The sequence below is a fragment of the Moschus berezovskii genome, chromosome X (genome assembly GCF_049115385.1).
Source record: "Moschus berezovskii isolate FMDL1 chromosome X, NW_MosBer_1.0, whole genome shotgun sequence".
NCBI lineage: Eukaryota > Metazoa > Chordata > Mammalia > Artiodactyla > Moschidae > Moschus > Moschus berezovskii.
Window position 1 is genome coordinate 96,679,811 of NC_142488.1, and position 15,077 is coordinate 96,694,887.

At 40.9% G+C, this 15,077-nt stretch overlaps 1 protein-coding gene across 3 annotated transcripts in view; it reads left to right on the forward strand.

The window, feature by feature from the left end:
- The first annotated feature begins 9,239 nt into the window (after positions 1–9,239).
- Positions 9,240–15,077, forward strand: part of RADX (RPA1 related single stranded DNA binding protein, X-linked) — an 87,720-nt gene continuing 81,882 nt past the window's right edge. For all 3 annotated transcript variants that reach the window (XM_088834089.1, XM_055437901.2, XM_088834090.1), the window contains exon 1: positions 9,240–9,882. In XM_088834089.1, coding sequence (XP_088690215.1) covers positions 9,240–9,882 — 643 coding nt within the window. The remainder of the gene's footprint in view (positions 9,883–15,077) is intronic.

Genomic DNA, 15,077 nt, shown 5'->3' on the forward strand with positions numbered 1-15,077 from the left:
TTGCCTTGCCATTATGAGTCAGTGTTACTGTAATTGTCCATTCACTGCTATCATCAGACATGGAATAACTAAAAGACATCCCAGTGAATCATTTGAGTGACAAATATATTCTATCCTGCCTCCATTATGAAGCAGAAGCTCTAACTTCTCATGATAATCAGAGATAGTTATGCCCACTAGTGGAGTAACTCCTTTCTTTGCTTTCTCCTCTATCAAAATGAGAAGCCTAAAGTTACCACTGGTAGTTGTAGTTTCACGTTAGGTAGAACCCTTAATGTGTTTCCTGGTGGAAGCATTCCCCGTAAGAAGCAGATTTGTGTGTGTAGAAATAAGAGATACAAATTCTGTAAGTGAGTCACTGAGTTGGTTCCTGGATGTGTATTATAGATATTAGAAATACAATGCTACATATCATTTGTTGATATCTAAGTAGATATTATTCATTGTGAAGGACAATATCCCAACACTGCAAGGTGTTTTCCTCTGTCTGGTGCCTTAGCTGTGCCTTTAACCAGCCATTCAATCAGTTTATTGAACCAGTTAATCCTGAGGTCTGTTATATTAGAGGACCAGTGGGTCCTTGTGGTCTTGTGGCCATTGCCACACCTTCTTCACCATAAAATGGATCCTTTGAATCAGGCATGTTGTAAATTTCACATCATGATGCCAGCAGAGAGAGCAAGCTAAACTCATATCTGGATAAGGTGTCAATTCTGTTAAGAGCAATTCACACTATTCTCCATGGCAGAAAGGTCTGAAATAATCAACTTGCCACCAAGATGCTAGCTTGTTTTGGTAGATACTGTTTGTACAGGTATTATATCTGAACTAAGCAATATGGACTATGTCTTCCTTGAGGGGTATGCCTGCTTCTTGTCTATATAATTTTGGTGGTCTAAGAGTTGTTTTTAAGTCTTATGGCCTAAATTGACCCTGATGACCTAAAATTATTTTAATCCTGGTGGTCCAAGGAGTGGTATAAGTCTTTTTCACAGGCTTCTGGTTTGTTTAACAGTTTCATTTTTTCAAAAACAAACTTGGTTTCAGTCAGCAACATGTGCCAATAACCACACCTGCACTTCTTATGCAGATGTAGTTTTCAGATTTGCTATAGATTGTTTTTGTTTTTTCTTCCTTGCTCCCATATCTCCCCATTTCTTTAATGTGGATTCACTTGAGGTTGTCAGTCTTCTGTGGAAAAACCACATTAAGGTAATCTTTGACCTGAGTATTTTATTTAACTGAAAAGTTTTATAGGGTGTCACATCATTAGTCTGATTTTCCCATGATACATTTTAATAATTTGAAACATTTCAATGCGTATTTGTCCTTCCAAAGATCTCTCAATCTCATTTTTTACAGTTTGAGGTTGAAATCCAGTTGGGTTTTCCAACCATAAACTATTCCCCTTTATTTCTTAAAAAAATTTTTTTTATTGGTGTATAGTATGGCAAGAGAAGGCAATGGCAAGCCACTCCAGTACTCTTGCCTAGAAAATCCCATGGACGGAGGAGCCTGGTAGGCTGCAGTCCGTGGGGTCGCTAAGGGTTGGACACGACTGAGCGACTTCACTTTCACTTTTCACTTTCACACATTGGAGAAAGAAATGGCAACCCACTCCAGTGTTCTTGCCTGGAGAATCCCAGGGACAGGGGAGCCTGGTGGGCTTCCGTCTATGGGGTCACACAGAGTTGGACACAACTGAAGTGACTTAGCAGCAGCATAGTACGGCAACCCACTCCAGTATTCTTGCCTGGAGAATCCCATGGACAGAGGAGCCTGGAAGGGCTACAGCCCATGGAGTCGTGAAGAGCAGAGACACGACTGAGTGGTTAACACTTTCACACTCTATAGTTGATTTACAACATTGTGTTAGTTTCAGGTGTATAGCAAAGTGAATCAAAATCATTACAGAGTATTGAGTATAGCTCACTGTGCTCCCGGATAACTCAGTTGGTAAAGAATCCATCTGCAATGCAGGAGACCCTGGTTCTCCAGTGGGAAGATCCACTGGAGAAGGGATAGGCTACCCACTCCAGTATTCTGGCCTGGAGAATTCCATGGACTGTATAGTCCACGGGGTCGCAAAGAGTTGGACACAACTGAGCGACTTTCACTTCACTCCCTGTGCTATACAGTAGGTCCTTATTAATCTGTTTTTTTATATATAGTATTGTGTATATGTCAATCCCAGTCTCCCAATATCCCCCTTTATTTCTGCTTGCAAACCAGTTAATTCTTTCTTGAGCTATTCTTGTCAATTGGATTACTCAAACTCTTCAGAGAAACAGAACCAATAAGATATATATATATATATATATATATATATATAATGTTATATGTATATATTATAGATAGAGAGGGAGAGAGAGACAAAGAGGGAGACAGAGAGATAGAGAGATGGTGACAGAGAGAGAGAGAAACATACACACACACAGAAATTTATTGTTCAGTTCAGTTCAGTCACTCAGTCGTGTCCGACTCTCCGCGACCCCATGAATCACAGCACGCCAGGCCTCCCTGTCCATCACAATTTATTGTAGGCTTATGCTATTATGGAAGCCATGAAGTCCCTCCATCTGCTATCTGCAAGCTGGAGGACCAGGAAAGCCAGTGATGTAACTCAGTCGGAAGGACTAAGAATTGAGGGGCTGATGGTGTAATTCCCAGTCTGAATCCCAAAACTTAAGAACCAGGAGTGCTGATATCCATGGCAGGGGAAAAATTGAATGTTTAGTCAAAGCAGACAGAGTGAAATGCCCTTTCTCTATCTCTCTGTTCTATCCAAGCCTTCAGCAAATTGATAGATGCCTACCCACATTGGTGATGGTAGTTTTCTTCACTCAGTCTCCTGATTCAAATGCTAATCTGTTCTGGAGACTCCCTCACAGACACACCCAGAAATAAAGTTTTATCAGTTATCTGGGCATTTCTTAGCCCAATCAAGTTGACACATAAAATTAACCATCATACCAATCAAAGCCAGCAGCTATTGACGAACACTGCCATCACTATGACAAACAGTACGAACATCTTATTTTCTAGATTCTTCCCCATATTTCCCCACTAGCATTGCTTTCCAATCTCTTGGAGTTACAAATTCCCTAATTATATATGCTGAGTCTATTGCAAGTTACAATTTCACCACATTTTTGCCATTGAAAAATCCTGCCACAAAACCATTTAGCCAATGTCATATTTCAGGGTTTTGTTGTGGCAGTACTCTACTTCCAGTACCAGTTTTCTGAAGCAATCAGGTTATAGTAAGCTAGGGTTTTCCAGATGACTCAGTGGTAAAGAATCCACCTGTCAAGCAGAATTTTGATCCCTGGGTTGGGAAGATTCCCTGGAGAAAGAAATGGCAACGCACTCCAGTATTCTTGCCTGGAAAGTCCCATGGACAGAGGACCCTGGCCAGCTACAGTCCATGGGGTTGCAAAGACTTGGACAGGATTTAGCGACTGAGCATGCACACACATACAAACGTATGTTAATAAACAGTCCTATAATCTCAGTAGCTCAACAGAACAAAAGTATGCTTTTAACTCACACAAATTACACTATGGATTCAGGTAATTCTCCAGAGTTATCAGGTTTCTTCGAATTTGAGAAGCTGTAGCATCTGAACACAAAAGAAAGGTAGTAAGAGAGTTGCACATTAGTAATTAAGTGTTTTTACCTGGAAACAAAAGATATCACTTCTGTTCACAGCCCCTTGGCCAGAACTCATTAGGTGACCCTTACCAATTACAAGAACACTAGGAAATATATCCTTGCAATTCTGTGGACAGAGGAGCCTGGTGGGCTAAGGGGTCACAAAGAGTTGGACATGACTAACTGACTAACGCACACACATGCAACATTCATAAAATAGAAGAGAACCAAATATTTTGTAGCTTATAGGTAAAGAGCACATCTGGAGTCACAAACCTTAAATTCAAGCCCTAGCCAGCCTACCAAGCTCCTCCATCCATGGGATTCTCCAGGCAAGAGCACTGGACTGGGGTGCCATTGCCTTCTCCGCGTATAGATAATAATACCTATCTAACTGGATGGGCTTCCCTGGTGGCTCAGTCAGTAAAGAATCTGCCTGCAGTGCGGAAGACTTGGGTTCGATCCCTGGGTTGGGAAGATCCCGTGCAGGAGGGCATCGGAACCCACTCCAGTATTCTTGCCTGGAGAATCCCCATGGACAGAGGAGCCTGGAGGGCTGCAGTCCATGGGGTCGCAAAGAGTCAGACACAACTGAGCGACTAAGCACATCTAACTGGATAACTGTTTATCCTAAATGATATTATGCTTATACAATGCTTGGCACAGTTCCTGGCACACAGGAAGCATTGAATCAATTGTTCTATACGCTGCAGTGTGCATAATGACATGGTGATCCACTAAGCTGTGATTATGACCATTAACATCTGCTGCAGATAATCTCACTGACATCATGGCAGTACCACTTGTAACATACAGATTATGACAGTTCTCTGTCATTTACCAGTTTTTGACAGACTGGGAAATTGTTAACACCATTACAACCTCTTCAACAGACTAAAGACTATGATGATTGGAATGTATTGACAAGAAGAAAATTAACGTGATAGAGGCTATTTCATTTTGCTGAAACATCATAAATTTTGTAGAACAGTGATCATTTACTATAATCAGAAGGTACTCCAAAATTACAAGCTAAAATAGGAATTTGAAAAGGAAATACAGAGCAAAAGCAAGCAAATAACCCTGAAGAGCCTCTCAAAAGAGCTGTTTGTATCATTCTTTTATCTGGCTTCTGCAAATACTATATTACCATACCTCCTAAGTAATTTATCCAACCGTTATCTGTCAGCAATTAGGATTTTTTAAAAATTAGAACCAATCCTTTTAATCACTGGATCACAAAATGTTGACCGTGGTTTTCAAAATAATAAAGTATGTTTAACAATACAGAGCTCAATAAAATACTATACTGCTGCTAAGTCACTTCAGTCGTGTCCGACTCTGTGTGACCCCATAGACAGAAGCCCACCAGGCTCCCCCGTCCCTGGGATTCTCCAGGCAAGAACACTGGAGTGGGTCGCCATCTCCTTCTCCAATGTGTGAAAGTGAAAAGTGAAAGTGAAGTCGCTCAGTCATGTCCGACCCTTAGAGACCCCACGGACTGCAGCCTACCAGGCTCCTCCATCCATGGGATTTTCTAGGCAAGAGTACTGGAGTGGCTTGCCATTGCCTTCTCCGATAAACTATACCTGAAGATAAATATTTAAAAGTACATTTTTGTGGCGTTAATGTAAAGTAAAACATAATTTACTTTGATTTTATCATTTTAATTTTTAAAATTTTGTGTAGGTTTTAAATGTACATAAAATTTTATAAGAGAAATAAACATAATTTATCATTAATATATAAATATTTATAGTCAATATTTTACTGGAAAGGGTGCATTGTTTAAAGAGTATGGAAATCACTCTTCTAATCCCAAGTTTCTAAAGTGTGTTCCTCAAAATGCCTCTGTGAAATACTAAATGGTCTACAGGTGATTTCAAAGAAAAAATTATGCTTATTGCATCCATTTCACAAAGATTATATACAATGATGGAGAAAGAAATGGCACCCCACTCCAGTATTCTTGCCTGGAGAGAGGAGCCTCGCGGGCTAGAGTCCATGGGGTCTCAAAGAGTCGGACACGATTGAAGGGACTTAGCATATGCAATAATAAATAAAACTTCATAGCTCATATTATTGGAATGATGTTTGGCCCTTTTGGTGGAAGAAGTGTATACTACAAATAAAAATTTTTCTGTGAAATGATTCTAAATTAAACATATGTTTTATGTTCATGACACTGAATATTCAGGTTTATGCAATATATTAATTTTTCTGGGGCTTCTCTGGTTGTCCAGTGGTTAGCAATTTGCCTTGCAATGCAGGGGACACTGGTTTGATCTCTGATCTGGGAAAATTTCACATGTCTTGGGGCAACTAACCCCATGCACCACAACTACTGAGCCTGCACTCTAGAGCATACAAGCCACAACTACTGAGCCCAAGCATCACAGCTACTGAAGCCCACGCACCCTAGAGCCCATGCTTTGCAACAAGAGAAGCCACCACAATGAGGAGTCCGTGAACCGCAGCTAGACAGTAGGCCCTGCTTGCCACAGCTATAGAAAGCCGGAGCACAGCAATGAAGACCCACCCAGCACAACCAAAAAATAAAAATATATTTTTACTTTACGGTGATAAGTTTATTATAAGTTTTAAGCCTATGTTAATAATAAATGATAATAAAAAATACTTTTCAACTATATATCCATATTAAATTAAAAGTTTTCAAATTGGTATATTTCTTCAATCTGTGATCAAATGTTCTTCCAGAATTATAAAATTAGCATGTGTTTACTGAAAACAATGAAATTAAATAATATGTTGATCTTATAAAAATATATATAATTTCACCCCTTTTCCTTCTTCACTTGGAAACTCCAGATAACCTTCTATGTATTATTCCACACTTTTCTCATATTCAGTGTGTGTGTGTATGTATTTAGCTCAATATATCATGAATATTTCGTCTTCATTAACGTAGATATAATTCTCTGTAGTACAGAAAAGAAAAGAGATATCTTCTAGCCTTGTCATGTTGTTAAGAGCTTTGATTAGTCTTATAGGATGGGAGGAGAAAATGCATAAAAGATACACAAGCAGTCTGGCCATATTCCAGTGAAGCTCAGTATCCTTGAGACTGGCACTTTCCCATCTTCCTCCTGTTCCTCTGGCCTAACTAATATCCAACAACTTGGAGGTGAGACAAAATGACAGCCAATGAATAAAAAATTATGATGCTTCAAAATTGGGGGGGGGCAATTTTATAAGTAATTTTAATGGGAATTTTCTTGACTACTAAAGGAGTTAGGATACTTTTCCTATCATTATTTATTTCTTTTTTCTGTTGTTTCTTCTTATAATATTTGTTTATTCATTTATTTATTTTTAACTGTGCTGGGCATTCATTGGCGCATGGGGGTGGTGAGTGAGGAATACTCTCTAGTTGCAGTACACAGGCTTCTCATTGTAGTGGCTTCTATGGTTGTGGAGCATGGGTTCTAAAGCATGGACTCAGTAGTTAAGGCACATGGGCTTAGTTGCTCCATGGCATGTGGGATCTTCCTGGATCAGGGATTGAACCTGTGTCTCCTGCATTGGCAGGCAGATTCTTTACCGCTGAGCCACCAGACAAGTCCTGATTATTTATTGTTCTTCTTCTTCTTTTTTTTTTTTTTTTGATCATGCCATGCAGCATGTGCGATCTTTAGTTCCCCAAGCAGAGATTGAATCTGTGCCCTTTGCAGTGGAAGTCCTAGAGTCTTAACCACTGGACTGCCAGGGAATTCCCTCCATTCCATTTTTAAAAAGAGGAATCAGGTTTGGAGAGTTTAGGTAACTTGGTCAAGATCAAACAAATAGTAAGTAGGAGAATGAGAATTTAAATTTGTATTAGTCAGATTAAAAGCTAGCTTTGGCTCAGATGGTAAAGAATCTGCCTGTAATTCAGGACACCCAGGTTCCATCCCTGGGTCAGGAAGATAGCCTGGAGAAGGGAATGGCAACCCACTCCAATATTCTTGCCTGGAGAATTCCACGGGCAGAGGAGCCTGGCAGACTACAGTCCAGGGGATCACAAAGAGTTGGACACAAGTCAGACACGACTGGGCGACTAACACACTTCAATTTCTAGTTAGTTAAATTAGATCCAAACTATAGATAGAGAATATACATACATATATATGTATATGTATATTTTGCTGATGCTTGTCTTCTGAGATGTGGTAAGGATGAAAGTGAAAGATCCCCAGCCAAAGAGAAAAGATGAGTTACACTTTCTCATAATTCTCCAGAATATAGGCTACTTTGGAAAAGGATAAGGGTACATGAAATAATTTCAACAGCCTAGGGTACCACTGATGCTGGGAAAGATTGAAGGCAGGAGGAGAAGGGAACGACAGAGGATAAGATGGCTGGATGGCATCACCGACTCGCTGGACACAAGTTTGAGCAAATTCCGGGATTTGGGGATGACAGGGAAGCCTGGCATGCTGCAGTCCATGGGGTCACAAAGAGTCGGACATGACTGAGTGACTGAACTGAGAGGTACCACCAAAGAAACTGGGTCCTCCAGAAAGCTGTGTCTAGTTAGAAAAGGGATGCTGTTGCTGCTGCTGCTAAGTCGCTTCAGTCCTGTCCAACTCTTTGTGACCCTATAGGCAAGAATACTGGAGTGGGTTACCATGCCCTCATCCAGGGGATCTTCCCAAGCCAGGGGTCGACCCCGTGTCTCTTACGTCTCCTGCATTGGCAGGCGGGCTCTTTAGCACTAGCACCCACTCCAGTATTCTTGCCTATAGGGTCACAAAGAGTCGGACAGGACTGAAGCGACTTAGCACGCACATACATAGGAGACCCATGTTATCACATTCACGTATATTGTGTGCATGTGTGTTAAGTCACTTTAGTCGTCTCCTACTCTTTGCCAGCCTGTGGGCTGTAGCTCGCCAGACTCCTCTGTCCATGGGCTTCTCAGGCAAGAATACTGGAGGGGGTTGCCATACCTTCCTCCAGGGTATCTTCCTGACCCAGGGATCGAACTTTGTGTCTCTTACGTCTCCTGCATTGGCAGGCAGGTTATTTACCACCTGTGCCTCCTGGGAAGCCCCCATTTACTTTCTGTCGCTGGCCCAAGGGGACTTCCCTGGTGGCTCAGATGGTAAAGATTCTGCCAAAGGCCCCGCCCCCCCCCCCAACGCTGAGCTTTGAGTACTTGCTTCCGGCTTCCAGCCAGGTTCTCTTCACCATAGCCTCTCAGCACCCTCCCTACTAGAAGAGTCACGAGGGTTCCTCCCCTCCCTCTGGTTACTTTGCTTGGAAACCATGGCAACCAGAGCTTTTCCCGCTTCTCCAATCCGGGCATTCCAGCCGGCTCTAAGTTAGAGAAGCCGCCGCGCAACAACGTGTGTTATTGCCTAGTAATAGTTCCTGGGATACAGAAGCCCGCCTGGCGAGGGGCAGGGCCAGAGAGCCGAAGAACACACGCGTAAAGTCTTTGTAGCTTCGCGACGGGGCGGAGCCTTACCAGCCCCGGGGGGCCGAGTAGCATATAGGGCTCGCGCGCGCGGTTTCTTATTCTTTTAGCTTCGGACTCAGCAAGATGACTTTTTAAAGCGAAGAGGGTACGCAGTCACCCATCAATGTCTGGTGAGTCGGGTCAGCCTCAGGCTGACCCATCCCAGGCTGGGGGCGATATGCCGCACCCTGAGAAAAATCAGGCTGTGGTCCCGGGAGGTGTGAACCAAAGGATCTGTGCCTTGAGGCGCCAGTCCTGGATCCAAAAGGTTCTTGAGCAAGTAATAGACTTACCTCGCCAGTGGGTCACCCCGTCGGAGGTGGTTCCTGTCGCAGTTTTGGCCGTCCAGAGATACCTGTTAGAGGATGAGCCACACGACATGGACCCTAAACCTCCGCTTTACTGCTTTGATGTGACAATCTCGGACGGGGTGTACCAGGAGAAGTGCTACCTGGACCCCAGCCTGAATTCTCTCGTATATAAAAATATTCTCAGAGTTGGCATAGAAGTGAGAATTTCCAGAGTCTCGTGCATTTACAACGAGAAAAGAGTAGGCCAGGGAATCTTGTGCATAGATAACGTTCTCTGTGGGGAGATGCTAGACTCTGTTTCTCTAGATACTCCCTTCAGAAATAGTGCACACCGAGAGGTCCCTGAGAGACCTTTAAGAGGCGGAAAAAGTCATTACCTGCCTCTATGGAATAACGAAGATCCGTATGGAGATATCTGGCTGAACAATAAGCAACCAGAGGAGTACGATTTTAACAGTAAGTAATTGGAGGGAACGCCGGAGGGGTTAAAAAATAGTTTTTAGGAATTCGCTTTAATGGAAAAGGAAACGAAGGTGTTTGGGTCTTCTTAATTATAAGCCGGGAGTGGTAAGAGACAAGCTTTGCAGGATGATGGAGAGACGGTCTCTTAATGAAAATTGCACTGCTTGTGTCTTGGGTTGATTGTAAAAAGGGGCTATTTCGGCAAGTGTCTTGCATGGGGTTTAAATTTAATCTGACAAACGTAGTCTCGTTGCAATCAGTGTGTTTGTTATACATTCGACGGAGTGAAATTAATTTTAGTTCTATTCCCATTCCAGTAGTGGAAGTAGTACTTTCTGTGTTGGTTGGAAAGATTTGAATTCGGCATAAACGTTGTAAAAAATTTGGTTTTCCCTTTTTAAACTTTGATTCTAGAAAGAATGTTCCGTGATTTATTCCTTAGTTTACATTTAATGAAATGCCATTTTGATACCGTTAACTGTAGCAGTTACGTAAATACTGTTTTTGGAATGTGTGATTTTTGTGGAAAAGCTTGAAATTCTCATTTTTGTGTTTATTACTTACCAGGAGCAAAACTAAGTTCAGTTTCATAAGAAGGAAGTTAACCTGATAATAATGCTGGCTCCTTAGTCATCAGCCACTGCTCTCAAATATATTTTTACCTATAAGAGATGGAAATGAGCAGAATTATAGGTATGTAGGTATATGGAAAGGGGAAGAAATAAAGTGCAAAAAATAAAGGCAAAAGTACTGGAGCGAGAAAGATAATTTTCTGCATTTACTGCTTTTCAGGTTTTTGTTTTTTTTTTTAAAAAAAAACACATTGCAGTAGTAATGCTATGATGTGTAACAGCAACAGACTTGAAATTGAAAAGATAATTGGGACGAAAATATGCAATTAAAGTAATATCCACTTATAAGAAAAAGAAGACGGCTGTAGAAATGTGTAGCTAAGGATGATTTTAAAAACTTAAACTTTAAAAACAAGATACTCATTTCAGGGATGAAATAATGGAATGATTTTTTTTTCTTAATCTCAAGCATGAAATAAGGCAGTAGTGCATTACTACTCTATTGAATATTTTTATTTTTAGGACTGAATGTGCAAATGAAAAATTGGTGCTCTAGAAGAACGGAGAATAATTTGTAAAAAGTAATTTCATTTCCCTGATTATGAAAGTAATATCTATTTATATTTAAATCATATTTTTATTGCAAAAGGCAAGGACCATGTGCTAAAAAATCCAAACTTTGTATTTAAAAGTATATTGCATTAAAAGTGTAAGACCCAAGTACAGTAAAGTGCTAATGACAAATCTAGAAGTATTGGTGTTCTTTCAGGTTTGTTGTATGTTTGAAGTTTTTAATAGTAAAATGTTTGGATGGAGTAAAAGACCCTTCATACCTCCTCTTATGGCTTCAACTTTCCACTCAAAATGGGGAAAAATGATTATATTACATTTTATGATTTGTTATTTCTATTTCTCTCAAGTGTCTTTAACATACATCTTTTTACACACTTTTCTATAGTGGGGGTGTACCATAATGTATATAATCATGCCCATTTTAATGGGTAGTATATAGTTTTAGGTAATTAGTTTTTCCGTTTTAGATCCAGTGCTGAACCTCATTAGGATATGCCTGTGTTTGTTTACTATGTTCAAGTATTTCTGTTAAATGGATGGCTTCCTATCAGTGAAATTACTGGGTTAAAGAGTATTTGAATTTTAAAATGGGTATTGACAAAGTGGTTTCTGAAAAGGTGGGTTCTTGCCTGGAGAATCCCAGGGACAGGGGAGCCTGGTGGGCTGCCATCTATGGGGTTGCACAGAGTTGGACATGACTGAAGTGACTTAGCAGCAGCAACATATTTCGTAGAGTGCCCATTTCCCTATTTTATACTATTGTTTTTAGTTATATCTTTTTTCTAATTAATTTATAGGATTTCTTTGCTAAGGGCAGTAAGTTTTTACCTGCTGTATATTGCAAGTTATTTTCTCCCACTCTGTCCCTTTTCTCTTAGATTTGTTGTGTGATTTTGTGCTTTTTAAACTTTTCTATTTGGTATACTGTGTACACAGTAAAATGGAAAAATCTTAAAAATACAACTATATATGTGTGTGTGTGTAACCACCACCGTAGATCAAGATATGGAGCATTTCAGGAACCCTAAAAGTCTTCCTCTTCTGGTTCAGTGCCCTATTCCAAAAGTAAATGACAGTACTTCAGAGACTGCTTTTTAAAATGCAAGTTAGGAGAATTCCCTGGTAGTCTAGTTGTTAGGACTCTGCTTCAACTGCCCAGGTCCAGGGTTCCATCCCTGGTCAGGGACATAAGATCTTGCAAGTGGAGAGTGCAGGCAAAAAATAAAATGGAAGTTAGACTGTGCCACTCTCCTGCCTAAACCCCTCCCCAGGGCTACCCATTGCACTTAGACAAACATCTAAACCGCTTACTGGAATCCACATGGCCCTATGGCAGATGTAAACTCTTTCTGTAAAGAGATAGAAATCTTTTTGTCTTTTTTGAGACCTGTGGTTTCTACTGCAGCTATTGAACTTGGCCGTAGTTTATGGAAAGCAACACAGAAAACATGTAAATGTATGGGTTATTTTATTAACAAATCCTGGCAACAGGCTGTATTTGTCCTGAGGACTACACTTTGCAGAGCTCTGCTGTAATAGTCTTCCTTACTGCTTCCCTCTGATTTTTTGGTTCAGCATACTGGCCCCCATTTTTTCTATCCCGCCCGCCAGCCGCCATTTTCGTCCACGCCCACCAGCCGCCATTTTTTCCATTCCTCCCGCCAGCCGCCATTTTTTCCATCCCTCCCGCCAGCTGCCATTTTTTCCATCCCGCCTGCCAGCCGCCATTTTTCCACCACGCCCACCAGACGCCATTTTTTCCATCCCGCCCGCCAGCTGCCATTTTTTCCATCCCGCCCGCCAGCCACCATTTTTCCACCACGCCCGCCAGCCGCCATTTTTTCCACCCCGCCCATCAGCCGCCATTTTAATTTTTTTTTTTTCCCCTGCCATTTTCCGCTCGGACAGTAAAGAGTCTGCCTGCAAGGCAGGAGACCCAGGTTCAATCCATGGGTCAGTAAGATCCCCTGGAGGAACTGGCAACCCACTCCAGTATTCTTGCCTGGAGAATAACATGGACAGAGGAGCCTGGTGGGCTACACTCCATGGGGGTCGTAAAGAGTGTGACGCGACTGAGCAATGAACACAAAATTTTTAAACATCCAAGCTTTATCCTGCTGCAAGAACTTTGTGCCTGCTTTTTCATCTTTTTGGAAAGTTCCTTCCCATCCTCAGTTTTCACCTCAAATAAATTATTTGTTTATTTGCAGTACTCAATTTTATTTTTTAAATTTTAATTGGCTACTAATTACTTTACAATATTGTATGGCTTTTGCCGTACATTGACATGAATCCGCCCCAGGTGTACATGTGTTCCCCATCTTGAACCCTCCCCACCTGACTCCCCATATCATCCCTCTGGGTAATCCCAGTGCACCAGCCCCGAGTATCCTGTATCATGCATCGAACCTGGACTGGCGATTCATTTCAGATATGATAATATACATGTTTCAATGCCATGCTCCCAAATCATCCCACCCTCGCCCTCTCCCACAGAGTCCAGAAAACTGTTCTATACATCTGTGTCTCTGTTGCTATCTCACATACAGGGTTATCGTTATCATCTTTCTAAATTCCATATATATGCGTTAGTATACTGTATTGGTGTTTTTCTTTCTGGCTTACTTCACTCTGTATAATAGGCTCCAGTTTCATCCACCTCATTAGAACTGATTCAAATGCTTTCTTTTTAATGGCTGAGTAATATTCCATTGTGTATGTGTACCACAGCTTTCTTATCCATTCGTCTGCTGATGGCCATCTAGGTTGCTTCCATGTCCTGACTATTATAAACAGTGCTGCAATAAACATTGGGGTACACGTGTCTTTTTCAATTCTGGTTTCCTCGGTTTATATGCCCAGGAGTGTGATTTGAGGGTCATATGGCTGTTCTATTTCCAGTATTTTAAGGAATCTGCACACTGTTCACCATAGTTGTTGTACTAGTTTGCATTCCCACCAACAGTGCAAGAGGGTTCCTTTTCTCCACACCAGCTCCAGCATTTATTGCTTGTAGACTTTTAGATAGCAGCCACTCTGACTGGCATGAAATGGTACCTCATTGTGGTTTTGATTTGCATTTCTCTGATAATGAGTGATGTTGAACATCTTTTCTTGTGTTTGTTAGCCATCTGTATGTCTTCTTTGGAGAAATGTCTATTTGGTTCTTTGGCCCATTTTTTGATTGGGTTGTTTATTTTTCTGGAATTGAGCTGCAGGAGTTGCTTGTATATATTTCACATTAATTCTTTGTCAGTTGCTTCATTTGCTATTATTTTCTCCCATTCCGAAGGCTGTCTTTTCACCTTGCTTATAGTTTCCTTTGTTGTGTAAAAGTTTTTAATTTTAATTAGGTCCCATTTGTTTATTTTTGCTTTTATTTCCAATATTCTGGGAGGTGGGTCATGGAGGATCCTGATGTGATTGATGTCAGAGAGTGTTTTGCCTATGTTTTCCTCTAGGAGTTTTATAGTTTCTGGTCTTATATTTAGATCTTTAATCCATTTTGAGTCTATTTTTGGGTATGGTGTTAGAAAGTGATCTAGTATCATTCTTTTACAAGTGGCTGACCAGTTTTCCCAGCACCACTTGTTAAAGAGATTGTCTTTCCTCCATTGAATATTCTTGCCTCCTTTGTCACAGATAAGGTGTCCATAGGTGCATGGATTTATTTCTGGGCTTTCTATTTTGTTCCATTGATCTATATTTCTGTCTTTGTGTTAGTACCATCTGTCTTGATGACTGTTGCTTTGTAGTAGAGCCTGAAGTCAGGCAGTTTGATTCCTCCAGTTCCATTCTTCTTTCTCAAGATTGCTTTGGCTATTCGAGGTTTTCTGTATTTGAACTGAACTGAACAAATTGTGAAATTAGTTGTTCTAGCTCTGTGGAAAATACTGTTGGTAGCTTGATAGGGATTGCAATGAATCTATAGATTACTTTGGGTAGTATACTTATTTTCAGAATTTTTTTTTTCCAATCCATGAACATGGTACATTTCTCCATCTATTAGGGTCCTCTTTGATTTCTTTCACCAGCGTTTTATAG